Source organism: Gymnoscopelus microlampas, assembly GCF_963454915.1.
Source record: "Gymnoscopelus microlampas genome assembly, chromosome: 5".
Taxonomy (NCBI): domain Eukaryota; kingdom Metazoa; phylum Chordata; class Actinopteri; order Myctophiformes; family Myctophidae; genus Gymnoscopelus; species Gymnoscopelus microlampas.
The window spans coordinates 38,946,760-38,968,667 of NC_139942.1; the positions used below are offsets into that span (position 1 = coordinate 38,946,760).

Genomic DNA, 21,908 nt, shown 5'->3' on the forward strand with positions numbered 1-21,908 from the left:
TGCAGATCTACAAGCTCACAAATCGTCGCAAAGCAACGTGTTGTGCGCTTGTAGATCGGATATTTTCAATTTGCCAAAGTACATAATAGGTCTGAAGTGGTATTAACTAAAGTTCTGAAATTATTATAGTGGAGCAAAAGTACAATATTTGCCTTTGAGATGTATCGGAGTAGAAGTACAATTATTGAAAATAGGAAGTACTCCAGTAAAGAAAAAAATCCTCAAAAGTGTACAACAGTTATTTTACTATAGTTACTTTACACCACTGCTGAAAAGCAGCAGAGGGTCCTCTCCATGCCCTGGCCTGGACGGTATTGATTATTAGCCGTTGTTTACACACACAGCTGAGCAGTGAGTACACTGCTGTGTGTGCTCATTCACTGTCAGACATAACACAGCGCCATGCTCTCTGTAGGAAGCCCGGGGTGCACGATCAATGTGTCTCCTCTCTGCCTCCTCCACTTCGCTCTCAGCTTGACACTGCTAAGGTAGGAATGCACCACTTGTTTTGTGTTTAGAATGCAGGGGTCTTCAATGTCTTTCAGGCCAAAGGACCCCTTAGCTGAGAGAGAGATGAAACAGGGACCCCCCCCCCCTCCACTTTATATTGTATAACATTGTGTAACATATATATAACATATAACATGTATTCAACTTTTTAATAGATGTTATATATAGCTAGCTTGTTTGACAGTACTGTCAATGTGTAGTGTTGTGTTGGATTTATGTGTATTTTCAGGCAGTTAACCACTTAAACCCTCAATACTTGAAACACTTGTACTTAGTCTGCTCTTTTCCCCCCCTACCCCCAAACCTCTTTGCTGAAAATAGCTGATCTACAAGCTCACAACGCCTCGCAGCGCGAGGCGTTGTGAACTTGTAGATCAGCTATTTTTGGCTAATGTTTCCCTCAGAATAGGGATGCTAGGGTGGTTCAAGTGGTTAATGTAAAATAAAAAGTTTGTATCACACAAAGATTTGGTGGCCCCCCCTGTAGTAACTCTGAGGAATCCCCTAGGGGTCCCGGACCCCTTGTTGAAGACCCCTGGTTTAGTACAGTGAAGTACAGTGAAGTTTGATGTATCGCGTGCCCAAAATAGCCTATTTATCTACAAGCTCAAAATTAAACTTCAGTTAAGCAAAAGCAAGTGTTAGATGTGGATTCTCACTTTATTTGATTTTGGATGCTTTTTTAAGTTTATACTGCTCCTTATACTCTATGGATAATTTATTATTTATTAGCAATGCATTATTAACAAAAACAAAACTATACTGTAACTTACACTTAAACAGTAAAATGTTTGGTATACTTTTGAGAAATCTGTACAGTAGGTTACACAAATGAGTTAAAACTCTGTAAAATAAATGAATGCATAAATACATGTAAATAACATGTTTTTTCTTTGGTCTAAAAGTTTCAGTCATGTGGCCATAGTCCCAGCCAGCGGTGTCACCGTTCAGCCAGTGGACTGTGTCCTGTCAGACTGGAGCCCGTGGTCACGCTGTGACATCTGTCAGAAGAAGAGGGTGAGTGGGGCCATGCGTCACTGGAAGACCCTTAACCCTTGACCCATTAAAGGGGAATGCCACTCATTTTCAACATTGAACCATGTCATAATATACCTTAGAGCTGTTGTGTGGAACTAAGAAAAAAGCACCCCCCCTTCTATGTTGCCTTGAACTGGAGAATCGATTGTTGGGGTCATGTGATCAGTGACATACGGAAGGTGTACTCTTTGGCCCCGCCCTCTAGGCTGCCTCATTCACTAGAATGGTGAATTTCACTTCCAGCTGAAACAGTGCGACTTAAATATAAAGTTAAGACTTGTTAAAGCATTTTCAGCCAATTGATTTCTATTATCTACAAGTACAATGTCTTGTGAAATGTAGTAGTTTATAATTGCATATGGTTATATATCACAAGTCGCACTGATTCAGCTGGAAGTGAGATTCCCCATTGAATGGGGAAAAGGGAGAAATTCACAAAGTGACGACTAGTTGCAGGGTCTGTTTATTGACAGCTTGTTGCCAAGCTTTAAAAACAACAACCCCAAAAGGTAATGCAAGCCTCAAATTGGTATGCATGTGTAACGAGGGACTGATGTCAACTTGTTAACTGGTCAACTGAGTACTAATTCAAGGCAAACAATGCAGCAGCAGTTGTGCTGGTGCAGCAGCAAGCGCATAAAAAAGGGACACTTCTTCAGTGACTGTATAGTCTGCCATTCATGTATTTGGCCCCCGTGGCCCATAGCGGTACCAGTGCTGCATTTCAATGAGGCTGATAAAGCCACTTGCTGTTGGCACCACTTTCTGCTGATGTACCGACCAAACGCACATTGCCGCCGTCTAATCCAGTTTGGACCCGGCGAGATCAAACTACCCTCGACGTGACAACGTCAGGACGCCCCGCTAATGTCATTTTGCTCGTTGTAATTTCCTGAACTGTGTACTTCACACCCCAGAATCCCGCGGAAAAAGTGAAACGTGCGCCGGGGGAGCGGTTAACCTATGTCCGCCAATCTGTCTGCCTGTCTGATCCTTGTCCCTCGATGTTTCTCGTTCCACCCCCCCACCCCAACGACTCCATTCCCACATAGTATCGCCACGCTAAACTGATCAAGCCGTCTCAGTTCGGAGGGGAGACGTGCAACTTCTATGGCAGTGAAGAAGAGGCCTGCACCGTTCCAGCCAACTACGTCTGTAACAATGTTCCGCTGTGTGAGGGCTTCCTATGCACCACCACAGGTACAGCCTGATGATTTACTGTATACTTTTATGTATACCGGAAATAGCCAGTGGTGTAAAGTAACTAAGTACATTTAGTCAAGTACTGTACTTAAGTACAATTTTGAGGTCTTTTTTACTTTACTGGAGTATTTCCAATTTTCTGTACTTTTACTTCTACTCAACTACATCTCAGAGGCAAATATTGTACTTTTCCTCCTCATTAATTATTTGAACACTTTAGTTACCAATTACTTTGCTGATTTTGATTATTATCAAATAATATACATGAACCTAAACCTTTGGCTATTTGAAAATAGCCGATCTACAAGCTCACAATGCGTCAATGCAATGCATTGTGAGCTTGTAGATCAGCTATTTTCAAAAGATTTTGATACATTTTAGACAAAATGATAACTTGTGAAAGGGGACATTCTGCATAATGAGTACTTTTTTTCTTTTGGTACTTTAAGTACATTTTGAATACCGAACTTGTAGCAGGCTATTTCTGCTATAGGGTATTGATGATACTTTTACTTACAGTAAGTACAAAATGTGAGTAGGCTACTTCTTCCACCATCACAGAAGAATAGAGGTTTTACCTTTGTTCCCTGCATAACCTGCCCTCCTCCCAGTAGTCCACACTGCAAGTTCTGCAAAAAAAAAAACAACAGCAACACTTTATCATCATAATGCTGAATGCATGTCTGTTAGCTTGTTGGCTTGAGGGAGAACAAACATTTTAGCATTGAGATTTGTGGGAAGCACTCTTGTATCATCAAGATGTGTCTCCCATGGGCTGAACACAAAACATTTAGCAGTCAGCTACAGGGGCCGCCCCTAGCCAAGAGAGATGAAGTACTGAGTTAATACTTTGAAGATCTCTCACATAAACACACTTTTGCAACCCAAGTGCTTCTCCCCAAACTGATATTTCCATCCTCTGAAAAAAAAACCCTGCAACATCTGCTCTGAGCACAACGGTTTACAGCATAAAATCTAATTATGGTACTTGAGTCCAAAATTGAAAGCAATTTTACAGACTGTTTTGTATTTATAGAATAATGAACTTGTTTCCCTCTAGAATGGATTCCTGCTGTCGCATTTATTAAATGAACGGCTCAATTAATAAGCATGGGGTGGCTGTAGCGAGGGAACCGTGGTGGAAAAATTACACTTTTACTTAAGTAAAAGTAGCAATACCACAATGTAGAAATACTCTGTTACAGATAAAAGTCCTGTATTGAAATGTTACTTGAGTAAAAGTACAAAAGTATTGGCCTCGCATTATGAATGGCTCATTTCACATGTTCAAAATGTGTCAAAATCTTTCAAAAATAGCAGATCTACAAAATCACAAGAAAGAACCTTTCAGAACGATGTTCTTTAAAGAACCATTCATTTTAATGGTTCTGTAAAGAACCCGTAACCACTTAAACTACTTAAACCACTTAATCGACCGGTGTCCCCCAGGTGTCGATATTTGGTCCAGTCCTTTCTTCCCTCTACACCAAATCCCTTCGTCGAAAATGTTCGCCTTTTAAGACATGCCCAAAATTGGGATGCTAGCTGCCTCAAAGAACCATGCACCTTCCTCAAAACTTTGGTTCTCTGGAACCTTATGAGGAACATGAAGAACCATTCACTAAATAAAATGGATCTTTAGTAGGTGATGGCTCTTTGTGGAACCATGTAGCCTTTTAAAGAACAATTTAAGAACCATAATTTTTACTCCCTTCCCCCGCCTCCCTGTCACCCACGTCTGGTTGCAGGCCGCTGTATTCCCAGACACCTGCGGTGTAACGGGGAAGATGAATGCGGGGACATGTCGGACGAGAAGGGGTGCGCTGGTCCCATTCACAAAGCCTGCAGGCAGGAGGCCGAGGAGTACTGGGGCATCGAGAACCTCGCCAAAGGGTGAGTCACTTTTTACATTGAAAAGCAGATGATGTCTGTCTGGTGGAAACCTACCTTGTATGTGCAAATCTTTTACTTTTGAAATACAAAAAAAAAGTAAACATTGGTTCTGGTGGATCCAATGTTATTATTTAGTCAAGCGTATTTAATAAGAGCTTGTACTTTTCATTGCTTAAATATTTATAAACCCCACATATACTGACTTAACAACTTTTGATCTGGGGTCCCTATTTTGGGCATTCTAAAACTCTCAACGTAGAATCAACGTCTTGAACGGTCACTTGGAGGGCGTAGTGCTGGACAACAGATACTACGGTGGCAGCTGCTTGCCTCACCACATCCAGGGTGCCAGATTCAGGAAGCCTTACAACTTGCAAGAGTACACCATGCAGGTGACAATGGCTGACCGTAGGATTTGACTGTTTCACAGGACGAGTATTGTTTTTGTTTTTTATGCAAATAAGTCATCCCACTTGTGTCCAGTAGTGTAAAGTAACTTAAGTACATTTACTCAAGTACTGTATTTAAGTACAATTTTTAGGTATTTTTTACTTCACTGGAGTATTTTACTTCTACTCCACTGCATCTCGGAGGCAAATATTGTACTTTTTTACTCCACTAAAATTATTTGAAAACTTTAGTTACGAGTTACTTTGTAGATTTGGATTATTATTACCAAAATATACATTAACCACTTCAGCCCTGCTTAAACTTTGGCTATTTGAAAATAGCCGCTCACAAAAAAGCTCACAACACGTCGCGATGTGATGTGACGTGTTGTGTCCTTGTAGATCTGCTATTTTCAAAAGATTTTGATACATTTTAGACATATGATAACAATCATTGTGAAACGGGACATTCTGCTTAATGACTACTTTTACTTTTGGCACTTTCGGTGCATTTTGATGCCACTACTTTTGTACTTTTACTCAAGTAAACTTTGAATACTTTTTACTTGTGACAGAGTGTTTCTACATTGCAGTATTGATACTTTTACCAAAGTAAAAAATGTTTAGTACGTTTCCCACCTCTGCCTGTATCCCACTCTTCCACAGACCAGAGGCTCGTATGATTTCACACAGCAGTTTTTCAACTCTTCCTCTGATTACCTGGACTACAGCAGTAAGAAACACACCAGGACATTCTCCTTCTCTTTTGGCTTTGCCGTCCCTGGCATAGCTGAATTAGGCTTGAGTTACAACGACAACAAAGAAACAACGTCAGTCAAGAAGACCAGGCGTGCCTCTTCAAAGGTGAGACTTCTGTTTTTTTGTTTAGTTTAGTTTTAGTTTTTGCAAGCTTCACTCTCTTCACAGCCAGTGGTGTGAAGTAACTGAGTACATTTACTCAAGTACTGTACTAGAGTATTTCCAGTTTTCAGTACTTTTACTTCTACTCCACTACATCTCAGAGGCAAGTATTGTACTTTTACTCCACTACAATTATTTGAAAACTTTACTTATAGTTACTTTGTAGATTCTGATTATTATTACAAAACACTTCAACCCTATATACATTCATGGGTGGACTGGCCATTTACCTGGCCATTTGGCATACCGGGCATAAGCCCGGTGGGCCGCTGGGCCACCCAAAAATATTTTTGCTCCTGTTTTAGGATTATTACGGTCATTTCCCGGTCGCGCGGCGCAATTATTAGTTAGGCTAATGTTTGGGCCGGGATGCTTTCCAGCAGTGGCCTCAGTGCGGCTGCAGAGTTCATTTGCAACCTATAGGTGGCCCACGTCAAATACAAGGTCAACTAAGCCCAAGAAAGCACAATGGCTTTCATAGAAACTCAAAGGTCCATCGTTTTAATCCTATAATCCATTAAAAGACCAACAGCTTTGTGTGGGCCAGAGCAGAGCTGGAGTTGGCCCAGTATGTTCTGAAGTCAGAGGACCTGGTGCTGCACCCGGAGTTCCTCCAGCGGCTGCGCGCCCTGCCGTCCCACTACCTGTACGGGGCGTACCGGCAGATCTACAGGGACTACGGCACGCACTACGTCACCGAGGCCGCTCTCGGCGGCACCTACGAGTTCACCATCGTGCTGGACAAAGAGAAGCTGGAGAAAACAGGTGACCACGCCAAGCTTTTTTTTGTGTGTGTGTCAAGGACCGCCAAATTGATATGTATTTGGCCCAGAAGAGAAGATCTGGAGGACCCCTGGGGGTCTGTCTGTGGACACCACACTGAGAACCAAATCTTTGTGTGTGTCGGTCGCAGGTGTGTGTCAGTCACGGGTGTGTGTCAGTCACGGGTGTGTGTGTCAGTCACGGGTGTGTGTGTCAGTCACGGGTGTGTGTCAGTCACAGGTGTGTGTCAGTCACAGGTCCTGTATTGCCTATTTTAATGTTGTTTTATGCTTTTGCTTTTACTTTATTTTATTTTATCTTTGTTTGCTTCATTGTTAAATTGGTTGTAACTGTAACTGTATTCTTGCTCTGTAAAGCACTTTGCGCTGCATTTCATGTCATGAAAGGTGCTATACAAATAAAGTTTATTATTATTATTGTTATTATTATTCTACAGTGTAGTATACGTGGTTGTAAGTGTTCATCTCTTTCTCTATAGATTACTCATTGGAGGACTACAACAGATGCATTCAGGCAGGCGTTAAGGTCGGAGCCAACATAAAAGGCGTGTACGTGTCGGTGGGAGTGGACGTTGGAGGCTGTGTAAAACTGCTCAACGAGATGGGAGGTGAGAATCCAACATCCTAACCTGACCCTGCCAGAGGTGGCGGTATTGAGTAACCAGGTTCCTCAAACAATGTGTGGAGCAAGCTGTTTGGATCTGGTAGCGTCAGGTTACCAACATCCAACAGAATAGCATATCGCTGTTGTCGGGCAGAAACCATATTCTAACTGTTTTTTTTTCTCTTTTCCGTAAATTATGAACACCCTGATAAAGAAGAACGTTGAAAAAGAGAATTTTGTTACTCTGTCTTTTCGTTGCAAATTAATTCTCTAATTCAGGGGTCTTCAACGTTTTCAGGCCAAGGACCCCCTAGCTAAGAGAGAGATGAAGCAGGGACCCCCTCTATATTGTATAAAATTGTGTTTCAGATTAACCTTTTTTTTTCTTTTTTTTACTTGGTCTGCTCTTTTTTCCCCTCTACTCCTATACGTCTTTGCCAAACATGCTATTTTTGGCTAAAGTTCTCCTCAGAAGGGAGAAGGGATGCTAGGTTTCCAGTGGTTAATGTAAAAAAAAAAAAAAATCATATCACACAAAGATTTGGCGGCCCCCCCCTGTAGTAACTCTGAGGACCCCCTAGGGGTCCCGGACCCCCTGTTGAAGACCCCTGCTCTAATTGCAAACTGCTTCTTTTCATATCTGTGTCTCTCTTTGTCTCTCTCTATCTCTCTCTCTCTCTCCCTCCCTCAGAGGATACAGTGCATGGCAGCATGGTGGAGGATTTCATTGCCACCGTGAAGGGGGGCAGCAGCGAGTCCATCGCCGGACTGGTCTCCAAGAATCTCCCCACCCCACCGCTGATGACACTGTGGGGCGAAGGCGTCCGCTTTAACCCGGCTTTCATTCGCAGAACGGTGAGGACCTGTCCGTCCGTCCGTCCGTCCGTCTGTCTGTCTGTCCGTCTGTCTGTCTGTCTGTCTGTCTGTCCGTCTGTCCGTCTGTCCGTCTGTCCGTCTGTCTGTCTGTGCACTTAACTGTGTGATTGTGTGCTACTGTTAACAGAGTAGATGTCTTTTACTCTCCGAGCTGATCCGGTTTGACAGACAAGACCAATCACTCGTATAGAAAAGCAACCAAATCCATGTTCGATTCATAGTTGGGCCTTGGTTGTCAGTGGTGGAAAGTAACTAAGTACATTTACTTAAGTACTGTACTTAAGTACAATTTTGAGGTATTTGTACTTTACTTGAGTATTTCCAATTTACAATACTTTTACTTCTACTCCAGTACATCTCAGATCCAGATATTGTACTTTTACTCCACTACAATTATTTGAAAACTTGAGTTACTAGTTACTTTGTAGATTTTGATTATTAACCACTTAACCACTTCAGCCCTATATACATTTCAGGCATTTGAAAATAGACGGTCTACAAGCTCACAATGCGTTGCGATGCGACGCATTGTGAGCTTGTAGATCTGCTATTTTCAAAAGATTTGTATACATTTGAAACGGGACATTCCACACAATGAGTACTTCCTGCTGTTGGTACTTTAAATAGCCTACATTTTGATGCCAATACTTTTGTACTTTTACCCAAGTACATTTTGAATTCCGGACTTTTACTTGTAACAGAGTATTTCTACATTGCCGTATTGATACTTTTACTTAAGTAAAATAATTCAGCCCTTTTTTTCCACCACTGTTAGTTGCACACAAACTAATACGTGTCTGTCTCCGCGACCAGTCTCGGCCGCTGTATGAGCTGGTGATCCCCAGGGACTTCTCCAGCGCCGACACCCTGAAGAGGAACCTGAAGAGAGGCCTGTCGGAGTACCTGGAGGAGGCCAGCCCCTGCCGCTGCGCTCCCTGTCTGAACAACGGAGTCGCCGTTCTAAAAGGTAAACGGTAGCCAATTCTTTTTTTACCCCTTTTTCTCCCTAGTTTAGTCGTTATGCCATTTGATTCCTCCTCACACACATTTCTGTGTTGTCACTGCTGTCGTATCCTCCCACCCTACACTCCCCACTGACAGGTGCCCCCCCCCAGCCCATAGGAATATGTACAATGACCGATATCACCCTCCCCACCCTGGCTTCCCTCCCCCGAACACAGGGACGTTTGTGTAGACGCTCGACAATGCCGGATGCACCACGGTGTATTCGAACCCACAACCTCCGTGGTGGTGGGCAGCGACTTTACCACTGCACCACCCGAGTGCCGAATCGGATTTCTTTTAGGGCGGCGATTCCCAACCTGTGGGCCTGGGTCCAGTGGTGGGCGGTGAGGATGTTTCGAGTGGGCACCCAAATAATGACCATTAGTCCCGGGTTTCCAGAAGGTGGCAAACTTGTTTCCTGTTCTTGTTCCGGTCCCATTGCTTCATTTGATTCTCTCTATAGTATAAGAGTAGCAGTGGTGGCTATTTTGTGGTGCCACAGATATAAAACCCATACATTTTTCCCATAGAGATTTCCGAAAATATTTATATTCATTATTTTACGCCTGGAACCAAGCCAGCCAGGCTCCTGGTGAATCATGAACATGAACACCATAAACATTTGATTCTGTGTCAAACATATTTGAATATTTAAACTATATTTAATAAATACAAATGTTTAGCGGTTTTCAAATATTTTTTGACACAGAATCAAATGTTTTATGGTCATGTTTTTTTTTTGTAAATGAATGCCCTACTTGATCATACTACACTGTAGTATGATCAAGTAGGGCATTCATTTACAAAAAAATAACTACAGCGTGACACAAAAGCATCAAAAGTAGCTGATCCACATTTGAGCTTGTCATTTTTTTATTTGAATCCTGAAAAGTAACAATTTTGGACATATGAGGTTTCCACCCGACAGAGATGACTTGCAGAAACGGCCTCAGGTCTTAATGGGCTAGCTTAAAAAGTAATGTTTAAACTTTAGCATCACTTTAAAACATAGTATTGTGGAAACTAGAAGTCGAGGCAAGGCTAGCTTCCTCTGAGAAACGGAACCCTAGTCTGCACTTATAATAAACCAGGAGTTTCGGTATAGAGGAGGTCAAAGCGAGGTTACTCCAAAGCGAGACTCCACTCGGAGCTGCCGACTCGTTGGTTGACCCCTGATCCACTTCTGTTTTTTCGAATGCTATTTCATGCCAGTCAGTGTGGCACCAGCGCAGGTCTGCTCTCTGCTCTGCACATCTTCTTCATAGTTTGATATTTTCATTAGCTACAATAACCTACATTTTCCCATGATAGAGAAATTATTTGACCGGCTCATGCATTGAGGCCTATTTGCAGCTTGAGAATAATTTAGTAGTTAATATCTTATTCCTTTGGATTGTCTATTAAATATAGATTTCTCTTTTCTTTCTTGCTACTAATTCACTTATGAAATGTTTCTTCTGATCTTATCATCATATTGAATCAGACTGTGATGATTATGGTATGAGTCGTTGATAATAATTGATATGATTATATATCATGTCCTCCCCTCTTAGGCACCAGGTGTGACTGCATTTGTCCGACAGGCTACTCCGGGAAGGGCTGTGAGATCACTAAGAGACGGAAAGGTTAGGCTCTAAGAAACATCCTAAAATATGATTATATAATCTTTATATATATACGTGTACAGTATATGTAATCTTCAGATGAAGTATGCCTGAACATTGTTTCCTATACTTAAGCCAGACTTTGTCACATGATGGTGTTGTGCAAAAATAGGCCATCTAAAAGCTCTCAACACCGGAAATCCCCGCCCATCCACAGTGATCCACTTGCATTGAGTTGCTCACCCAGCGCATAGTCCGAAATCCATAGACATATAAAGGTAGACGCCTCCTTCGGCTCTGAGGCATTGGTATCTCTCGGCCGCCATTTTCGCGTAGGCAAGCTGTAGGCAAGCTTCCGCGTGTGTCACAGAAGGGGGCGTTCGGTAGGCCAATCAGAGGCAGGTGGGGGCGGGACAACTAGATTCTGACAAGTCTTAGAAAAGACGCACTGTGATTGGCCAGTAGTCAACGCGCTGTGATCGCTGTGACGCGAAAATGGCGGCCGCGATACGAGTTGCTCCAACGAACTGCAGAGGCCAATGAGGTATCTAGGTTTCTATATCTATGCCGAAATCACCCCTTCTTCCGGGTTGTGAAATGTGATGGGCGAGGCCTATTTGGGGCTTCTGTGACACGTTTTGCGTCACAGAGGTGACGCGTTTTGCGTCACCTCGGTGCGCAGCCCCGTGCGCAAGCTTCTGCACAAGCTCGTGAGTAGAGCCCATTGGTCGAAACCATTTTCGCTCGTGAGTGTTAGTGGCCCCAGCCGTTTTAAGCTGCAGTAGCCTATACCTATGAATGGCCGCCAGCATGTCCAATGCGCTTCAATGCAACCACTGGGTTCTGGGGGCTTGAGATATACAAAAGTATGTATGAGCTTGTATATCTGCTATTTTTGAATAGCCAAAGAAATCTAAAGTGACACAGATGTGTTTCCGGATTGAAGTGGTTAAGAAATGACTACAACCTTTTCCCACTTTACCAGATCTAGCCATCCAGGGCAGTTGGAGCTGCTGGGGTGCGTGGTCGGCCTGCAGCAGGGGGTCCAAGACAAGGAGCCGGCGTTGTGACAATCCGGCACCGAGCAACGGAGGCCCACCATGCAGAGGACTGCTGCAAGAATCTACTCAATGCTTTTAACCTATTAAGACCTGAGGCCCATTCTTCAAGAAATGTCTTCTAAATCCTAACAGTTTTCTGAAAAACGTATGTTGCTATATCAGTGGTTCTCAAACTTTCTCATGTCAAGGACCCCCAAAATGATATGTATTTGGCCGCGGACGCCCCAATCTCAAAATATTTAGTTCCAGGGACCCCCAGAAGCAAAGATTTTTTTTTCACAATAAAAGCAGAAAATAGCAGCGCGTAGCGCTTGTAGATCATTCCTAAGCCAATAAGTCTCATTCCTAAGCCAATAATTTGATGACCGGCAGTGGTTCCGGTAGGAGACACAAAGAGTCTCCTTTGTGTCTCCTACCGGAACCACTGCCTAGTGCCTACTGATCATGGTCATCAAATTATTGGCTTAGGAATGTGACAAAAACAAAACAATATCCATGAATTCAAGTCTCCATGGGGTGACTAATCGTTCGGAAAAAGAAGGAAAAAAAATTGGGTGAACTATCCCTTTAATGGGTTAACAATCTGCACATGCACATTATGCTCGTCAACCTTGACAAAAAAAACTGCGTCCTTGAGAGAAGCGGATCGATTCGTGTTGGTTTTCTTTTTCATCTTTTCCATCTTAGGAAGGAAGAAAAATGTGATTTCTGTTTACACAAACGGCAAGAGTAAAGTACACTAGTTGTACTGTACAAGGGCAAACACCCTGTGGTCTAGTATAGCCTGTGAGTATGTTTCAGTTCACCCAGGTTGAACCCTTCCCCTGGGCTGGATACTGTCCTGATTTCCCCTTTTATCCAAATGTTGTGTGGAGGTTAACATTATTAACCTTCACATGAGGGGGGCATCCGCTACAAACACTGACCTGAATCAGTATCTGAAGATAATTTAAAACGCAACTCTGTGGTTGAGAAGCATGACACACAACAATAAAGTCTGTAGAAATTAATTTATTCCTGCTCTTCTTTGTATTTCATTTTCAAGTCACCATTTTTGCATGTGAATAGTTCCAGAACAAATGATGTCAGCAAAGAATATATCATATTAATAATAATTCCATAAAGATGAAGTTGCACATGTCGCACGTGTAAGTGCATGTTATTTATGACAGTGGTTCTCAACCTTTTCAGGCCGTGACCCCCCAAAATAATCATATTTTAACTGGGGACCCCAACCCCCCCCCACCCTGATTAGCACTTGGAATGTAGGAGTTGATGCATTACATTTTATTTGACTCGGTTCTACAGATAAATACAAGCTTGCAGATCTACAAGCTCGAGACCTACAGGTTGAGAACCACTAGGTTTATTCTAAATTCCTCACAAATAGCTCATACTGTAGGTTGGGAATATTAGGTGATGAGGTGGCAAATCCCAATATACAACAAGCAGGAAGACACTTTGTCTTCAGTTTGCTTCAGGAGATGTTATGGGAAACGTCACTTCTTCAGCAACCCTGGGCCTGAGAGGAGGTGCCCAGGCACGGCGCTCCACCGCTGTCCGGCACTGGGTTGTTACAGAGCCGGGTCCGGGTCTTCCTCGCTGACTGACAGGGTGACCACTGGCCCCAGCATGACCACGCTCCATCTGCTGCCTCCGCTGTTTGGACGGAGAAATGACACTCAGTCTTGACCTCTTGACCCATTAAGACCTGCATGAGGCCGATGCTACATATCGGCCTTCAAAATCAGTTAGTTCTCAAACTTTGTCATGTCAAGGACCACCCAAAATGATATGTATTTGGCCGCGGACCCCCATCTCAAAATATTTTGTTCCAGGGACCCCCCAGAAGCAAAGATTTGAGTTACAAATGTTTGCTTTAAAAATATATGTATTTAAAGATTTGCACAAATTTTCATGATTTTTCAAAAATAGCAGATCTACAAGCTCATAGCGTGGCACTCAGTGTCATGCTATGAGCTTGTATATCTGCTATTTTTGAATAGCCAAAGTATACAATATGGATAAAGGGGTTAAAACGATTGTGACGCTTTATTAACTATTTTTGCAGGGGACCCCCTGGTACCCCCCCAAGGACCCCTGGGTGTCCGTGGGGGGTATCCATATTTTATACTTTGCCTATGAAAAATAGCAGATCTTCAAGCTCATAGCGCGGCATCGAGTGCCACGCTATGAGCTTGTAGATCTGCTATTCTTTTTTATTGTGAAAATTGCGCAAATGTTTGAATACAAAATATATTTTTTTAAAGCCAACACTTTTAACTCAAATCTTTGCTTATGGGGATCCCTGGAACAAAATATTTTGAGATGCGGGACCGTGGCCAAATACATATCATTCTGGGTGGTCCTTGACATGAAAAAGTTTGAGAACCACTGCAATAACGAGAACCTTGAAAAACATCACAGCCTAAGTCCCTGTGACATACTGTACCAGCGTCATGTCCAGGGGATGTACTTGTACATCAAGCTGCCTCACGCTACAGAAACAGGAGATAGGCTCCTGCCCTGTGGGCCTCATAGCTCTGCAAGGCTTACTTATGCCATCCTAAAGGCAAGACCGCACCAATGCAACAGTTTTAAGGCCAGTCCACACTATTGCAACTCCTTGCAACTGCCATTGGGGATAATGGTTGCAAGTAGTTGCATGTTGCAAGGAGTTGCATTGTGTATGGACTGAATCCATCCCTTGATACTGAGTGCCAAGCAGGGCGGCATTAGGTCCCACTTTAGAGTCTTTGGTATGAACCGACCGGAGATTGAACCCCGGACTTCCAATCTCAGGGCGGGCACTCTAACCGCAAGGCCACTGAACTTAGGATGGTATAATTCCATTAATAGAATGAAGAATTTAAAACACTATGCGTGTATGGTTTGTGTGTTAACCAATTGTATTTGACCTCCAACTACCTTGCCTGTCTCCTTCCTTCTCCTCACAGGCAATTCCCTGGAAGCCTGCCTTACAGATGCATTCACATTCAGTGCCCCTGATGAGGGCCCGCAGACCGTTGTTCCTGCAGGGGCCACAGCGACACGTGTTGAACTCCTGCAGATATTGGTCCCAGGCTCTCCTCAAGTTGGCCAGCCTCTGGCCCACGTGGTCCGCGGCCGTGCTGAGACGCACCAGCTCGTAGATGGGCATGATCTGTGGGTCATGGACATGATGAGTCGGAGAGAGACACGTTTTTGCTCCGTCGTACGACATTGTCACGTGCCAAAAATAGCACGTATACAAGCTCCAAACTAGCGGCACGTTTTTTGAGCTTGTCGATCGGTCCACGGATGACACTTTTTAGGCATTTGGCAGACGCTCTTAATCCAGAGCGACGTTATAACACCAGATTCACACCAGCAGTCCATAGAGCGCCTATGTATGGTGTGGTATGGTGTGAATTTGACCGTAGATTGGGCTGAATGAGCGCTCAACTTGGACAACATCAGGAACTCTTAATTTATTTCTCACCTGTCTTCATTTTCTCTAAATAAAAAAGAAAGAAGGAGAAAGAAAGAAGATTTTTTTTTGGTGGAGAGACTCTAACGATGGCCATGTCACTCCCTTGCTCTTTCTTAAACCATGGTGCCTTATTTTATTTTACTTCAAGGCTTTTGCTGTTGTTTACAATACCTAATCTAACAATAATAGGAATATACATACGGTACATACATAGTTTGTTTAAATAGTCTAATGCTTGTCACTTCAGAGTAAATGAGATAAATGTTAAAAAATAAAATAATAAAATAAAAAATAGTTTACCTCGTAATCAATGAGCCAGGGGTTGTACTGGAGGGTCTTTCCCCATTTCCTGTAGGTGTAAGGGTCTCTCAAAGGCACTAAGGCAACACCGCGCTGGATGGTTCCACCGTGCACTTTCGTGAACACATCCACAATAAGGTCCTTATCTGTAGTAGTATCTGAACACATCAACAACATAAATGTATGTTTACCATAACCTCTCCACTAACCTGATGACAAGTGCACACTGCCTAATATTTACACCGTAGTACGATGGCGTCGCTTGCCAAAAAGAACACCCTCCTACATATAAATTGGGCCTTCCACACCAAGCAATATAACTATAAACACTTTAGTTGGAACGATTTTTAAAACAATATATTTATAGTGCTTTGTGTGGACAGCCCATTAAGCTGTTATTTGTGGCAGTACATGAAAAATTGTAATGATTACATTTCTCAACACACTTATGAACTTTGGTTTTATTGATTTACTTCTTCGGGAATGTCACTGACTTACTCCTGTCATAACCTCCAGTTTTCCGACAATGTTCGCCTTGCACGGTGAGACCAAGTTGGATCTGTTTGGATTTGCCAAGAGGAGTGTTTAAACCAATTGAACCCCCGATACATCCGCCCAGGTTCCAGCCCGTCACCTCTGTAAAAGTACACAGGAATGAGAAAAAGTTATTCACAGGTTCAGTGGTGGAAAGTAACAAAGTACATGTACTCAAGTGCTGTACTTAAGTACAATTCTGAGGTACCTTTACTTTACTTGAGTAGGTCATGTCTTTATACTTTATACCTCAAAATTGTACTTAAAGGAGTAGTTCACCCCAAAAATGACATATTTTCTAGCAATTACACACCCCATGAAGCCTTGAATTCATGGATATTTTTCAGTTTTTGTCGCATTCCTTCAAGGTCTTCAAGGTCACAGCAAGTTGCAATGCGATGCGTTGAGCTTGGTAGATGGGCTTTTTTTTTAACTATTTTAAAGCAACAATCCATGACGTTTTATCAAACATAATTTTAACCAATCTGTATGGTAGAGTATGGCAACACAATATACAGTAACTAACTGTACAGTAACTTTGGTCTTCCTGCTCTTCTATTGAGACATTTAGATCCTCTGGTTGGGTTGAACCACAACTGGTTGACAAGAGGTATTGGCATTACTTTATACTTTGGCTATTCAAAAATAGCAGATATACAAGGTCATAGAGCGTCACTTTGTGGCGCGCTAGGAGCTTGTAGATCTGCTATTTTTGAAAGATCATGACAATTTGTGCAAATCTTTGAATATATATATATTCTTTTAAAGCGAACATTTTTATCTCAAATCTTTGCTTCTGGGGGCCAAATACATATCATTTTGAGGGTCCTTGACACAAAAAGGTTTGAGCGCCACCGATATACATTGTACGTTTTTCAGAAAACTGTTAGGATTTAGAAGACATTCGTAAAATCGTCCTCAGGTCTTAATGGGTTACGTATAAAACACTGCTTGGGTGGTTACAGCAACAATTACAAACACAATGATGATCATTTTAAAAAGCAGCCTACTCATTTTCTCCATTTTCTTTTTGTCGGTGACAAAGATGTATTCCAGGGTTCCTCCCATAGATCCCTCGGTGACATAGTGCGTTCCGTAGGTATTTAGGAAGCGGGAGTACAATCCAAAGTCATAGGTCACGGGGAGGTCCATGAGAGACAGGTACATGTCCTCATGAAGCATCAGCTTATCACTTCTCATCTTGAACCAGGCTGTTTGCACTTTGGAAAAGAGCCTGATGAACCCAACACCCTAAAGGGACAAATGACAAAAGAATATGGCTTGTCAACTCATGTGGACAGAGTGCATTATTTGAACTCAAGTTGAACATTATTGAAAAAATAGTGAAAATAGTATCTACAAGCTATTCGTCGTAAGATAATTGTGATATCGTTTAAAGAAAAAAGACCCAGTTACATACAGAAGAACACGAAAATGTTGGAATTTCAAACAATCAACCAGGACTTTGTGGAATAAGAAAGAAGTGAACTATTCAATAGTATGTCTTTTTGTACTTTACCGTGGCTTTATAGTCTGTAAGATTTTTGAGGAAGTCACCCTCCACGCTGGCATGTACTCCAACTTCAACCGGGCCGATCCCGACTGTCGGACCATAATTGAAAGAACCGCCTATCTTCCTTGCTTTCAGCAAGGAAACCATGTCTTCAAAGTATTCATTGGTCCCCTCAGAAGAAGCTTCAGCCTATGGGACACAGGAAAGGTGTGAAAGGTGTGAAAGTTGTTTACGACACAGCACAACGTGGTGAGATGCATAAAGAAACAGGTCAAATATGGCTTTACAGCACCATAAATTGGTAGGTGTGGTAGTTGTAAGGCTTCCGGTAGTTTTTCTCCAAGTCGTTGTAGTTCAGGTTTTCACAGAAGGAGTCGTAGGTGAATTTTCTCCATTCTCCGTTGTAGACATATTCACACGTTTCTCCAAAGTAATCTGGGTCCAAGACTGGAGCCACAAAGTCTCCAGTCAGGACATTGAAGCTGTAACAAATGAAATCAGTTCACATCAGTCACTGAGTCATGCCTCTTGTCTCCTCTAGGGCCTAGAGGTGACAAGATATTACATTCATCAGGCCATGTCAATAGCAGTCTTATTGTATTTGTGTACTAGGCTAGAAAACAAAACAATTACATTTGTACTTTTAATTTAAACTCGACAGTAAAGCAACACAATGTAATATGAGAATCGGTACCCCTGCGTGCCGTGTATTGCCCCGGGGACGGGTAGAAATTTGGAGCACTTATCACTTCTCTCGTTGAACAGTTGTGTGCAGTTTGACTCGTCGTTACCAGTATACAGACATTCTGACACTCCGTTACACTGAAGCTGCCGGCTGATGCATCGTCCTGGGGACACAACATATATACTGTACATGAGTGTCCTGCATCCCCCTCTCTCTATCTCTCTCTCTTTCTCACACAGACACACACACACACGTGCACACACGCACACACACACACACACACACACACACACACACACACACACACACACACACACAAATGTACTTACACTCATAAACACATGGAATTCACGCTAACACACACACGCACAGTCTAATATATTGTAAGTGTGCACTGTCTTACACGCACGCACACAAGACCTAGCCTCGCGTAGCCAGACTATATCACTGCGTGGATATGAGTCTGGTGCTTCCATGAGGACGTTTATTTTCCAAGGGGGCGGGATCAAAACAAAGGCTCTGGACGCAATTGGTTAGACCTACAACCAACTACAGTCTCCCATATTTGAAGACTGGGCCCTGATTGGTCACCCCAGACTTCGGGAGCAGGAAATGGATTCCCAACAGAGCGGTGCCAGACCCAAATCGTCGAGGGCAATTTTTTTTTTGCACTGGCAGATTCGTCTGGTCCCATGGCTACCCATGACCTTCCTCGGAAGAACTATGAAGGTTTTGCCTGAGGGCTTACCTGATACGTCGCATGTGAAGCTCTCTCCGCAGTAGTCGTCCACCAGACATTGTGTTGTAGCAGTTGGACATGGCAGTGTTTCCCACTGATTTTCAAAGCATTTTGACCCACCATACTGAGAAGGCTTCTCCAAAGACCGGAAACGGTGCTAAGATCGACAGAGCAAAAACAAGAAACAACCTATAAGTTCACATTACTGTAATAAACTATGGGTTCAATAAAGCACAACAGCTTTTCATTGCAGGAACACTTTTAATTGGGGTGAAAACCTCACAAAACTCCCAAACCAACCAACACAGTGACAGAAATAAACCGTTAACTGAACATAAACCAATCACAATGAACAAACAATCCCCCCATGCACATTGGCAAACAATAACACAATGATAGAACAATAATGAATATGGATGTGCTTGTGTGTACTAAAAATGGTCTACATTGTCCACAATAGTAGGCCTAAACAACATAAATCTGGATAACATAGCTAGCATCTATATCAGTGGTTCTAATTTCAAGGACCCCCATAACTCTGAGAGTATAGAAATCGATCCAAAAAGGGTCCATTCAACCCCCACCCCCCACCAATAAGGAACCCTGAGTGTCCCTGGACTCCACATTGTTGTCCTTCAACTGCTGACTATTAGTGTCTGATGGGTTTTATAACATCCATTCAGAATACGGTGGATAACATAGTGTCGACCAATGAATAAAGCTGTTCTCTGCTATTTTTGAATGTCTGACCTTCTAGATACAGGACATGGGTTTCATGTGGAAGCATAATGCCTAATTTAGGATCCTTCGTACGACGATGTCCAAAAGACTATGTGAGAACAGAGACAATGAAATGCTGATACCTTTTTATCTGTGCAGGAGGTACAGGGCGTCCATCTGGCCCAGTTCCTCATCTTACAGTTGACGGGTATTGGCCTGGGTATTGGCCTGTCTGCTGCAGACCTGGCACTCCTTGCACCATAGCTGCAGTACACAACGTAATGCATGAGGGTTATCTCTCTTGAGAACATACATGGGTAGCCTTAGTTTACAGTATGTACACATTATGTTTCTTTATCATTTATATAGCACTTTAATTACTGATACATGACATACATAACAGGTAGCATATTTTTTTTGTTATCAATTGTTTTTATTATCAAATTGACAATACAATTATATTCACCCACCCCTCCCCGGACCAACAATTTCTCGAAATGTAAGGGCCAAACACCATGCCTATACCTGTGCAAGGTCAAAACACTGTGTGCAACACTTAAACCAAATCTTTAAGCTTATCTGCAACATTAGACCACATATCAATGTTCCTCTCACTTGCTCCATGTAACCTCGCCGTTGGCAGTTCTAAATAAACAATATCCAAAAACGTTAAAACCCATTGGCGAAATGTTAGTGTATGAGGAGGTTTCCACCTTGTAGCTACCATTTTCTTTGCAGCTGTTAAGCCGGCGAAGAAGATGCGCTTGTATGTGCAGTTCAGGTGTAGCAGGGACACATCATTTAAGATAAATACAGATGGAGAACAGGTAGCATATTTAAGTTGTTTTAGGACCCCCTTGCTTAACACCAAATCTTTGTGTGAAAGGATTCTAAGGGGAGTGAGGGGAACATTAGCCAAAAATAGCCAATCTACAAGCACACAGATTTGCTATTTTTGGCAAAGAGGTTTGGTGTAGAGGGGAAAAAGAGCAAACCAAGTACAGAGCCAATGGTCAAATGTAATATTGAGGCTTTATGTTAAATGTTTGAAAATACACATCATGAATTAACAGAAGAAGAAATGTGTGAACTAAACAAAAAAACATTAATTTATAGAACATTGATGATAGTGCTGTCAAACAAGTCTATGAAGCTATCTATGAAATCTATGACATTTTAAATCTGCAACACCATTATTATATACAATATGTAGTAGGGGGTCCCTGCTTCATCGCTCTTTCAGCTAAGGGATCCTTGGGCTGAAAAAACGTTGAAGACCCCTGGACTAGAGACATGTGTTGGGTTTGGTTGGGTACCTACAACTGTCCTGCTGTATTTGTGTTGGAGAGTCGAATGAAGAATAAATGCTTAAATGGGAACTGTATAGCCTGCTTATTCCTCGTAGCCCAGAAGGGCTGGAGAATGCTATATAGTATATACGGTAAGCTATAAAGATAAAGGTCACACATAAGGTTAAGCATGTATATAGAGGGAATATACTGCACCTGTTTTCAGCTGTTACCCATGGGTTCCTTCTGGATGCCTCTGTGACTGAGTAGGAGTTGAGAAACAGAAAAAGTACGCTGCAGTCCAAGAGCGCATGCAGTAAGATGCCCATATTAAACATGAGTAGCTATATGACCCTGCTCAAATTCGCACATCTGAAACTGTTCGCATATCTGAAACATCTGGGACTTCTATACCAATATCATCAGTCCAGCCAGGGTGAATGATTGATTAAGGGTAAACAAAACACATGCTCTTACAACATTTTCCCATCAATCACGATACAAACTCCCTGTTTGTCCTCCTACATACGCACGCACGCACGCACGCACACACACACACACACACACGCACGCACGCACGCACGCACACACACACACACACACACACACATTCTGGAGAAAACATTTTGCTGAAAATGCAACGCATTATGAGCATGTAGATCGGCTATTTTGCCAAAGATATTTTGTATATACTTTGGGTCAACTATTATTAACTTAGTGGCCAAAGATCACAGGAGGGATTGGGACATGAGGCCTTTTTATTTTATTTA

The 21,908-nt window shown here is 42.5% G+C and overlaps 2 protein-coding genes across 2 annotated transcripts; one reads left to right on the plus strand and one right to left on the minus strand.

The window, feature by feature from the left end:
• Positions 1 to 402: 402 nt before the first annotated feature.
• Positions 403 to 11,965, plus strand: c8b (complement component 8, beta polypeptide; the record flags this gene model as incomplete). Its single annotated transcript, XM_084056890.1, has 12 exons — positions 403 to 488; positions 1,416 to 1,527; positions 2,601 to 2,748; positions 4,500 to 4,644; positions 4,904 to 5,036; positions 5,700 to 5,897; positions 6,479 to 6,719; positions 7,216 to 7,344; positions 8,032 to 8,195; positions 9,030 to 9,183; positions 10,775 to 10,846; positions 11,811 to 11,965. The coding sequence occupies 12 exons, from the start codon at positions 403 to 405 to the stop codon at positions 11,963 to 11,965; spliced, it is 1,737 nt and encodes a 578-aa protein (XP_083913016.1).
• A 1,428-nt stretch (positions 11,966 to 13,393) lies between these two features.
• c8a (complement component 8, alpha polypeptide) lies at positions 13,394 to 20,136 on the minus strand (the record flags this gene model as incomplete). Its single annotated transcript, XM_084056891.1, has 10 exons — positions 13,394 to 13,545; positions 14,815 to 15,049; positions 15,659 to 15,816; positions 16,157 to 16,294; positions 17,203 to 17,443; positions 17,712 to 17,894; positions 17,998 to 18,187; positions 18,400 to 18,553; positions 19,139 to 19,286; positions 19,993 to 20,136. 10 exons carry the CDS (start codon positions 20,134 to 20,136, stop codon positions 13,394 to 13,396), a joined length of 1,743 nt encoding a protein of 580 aa, XP_083913017.1.
• Between the last annotated feature and the right edge of the window lie 1,772 nt (positions 20,137 to 21,908).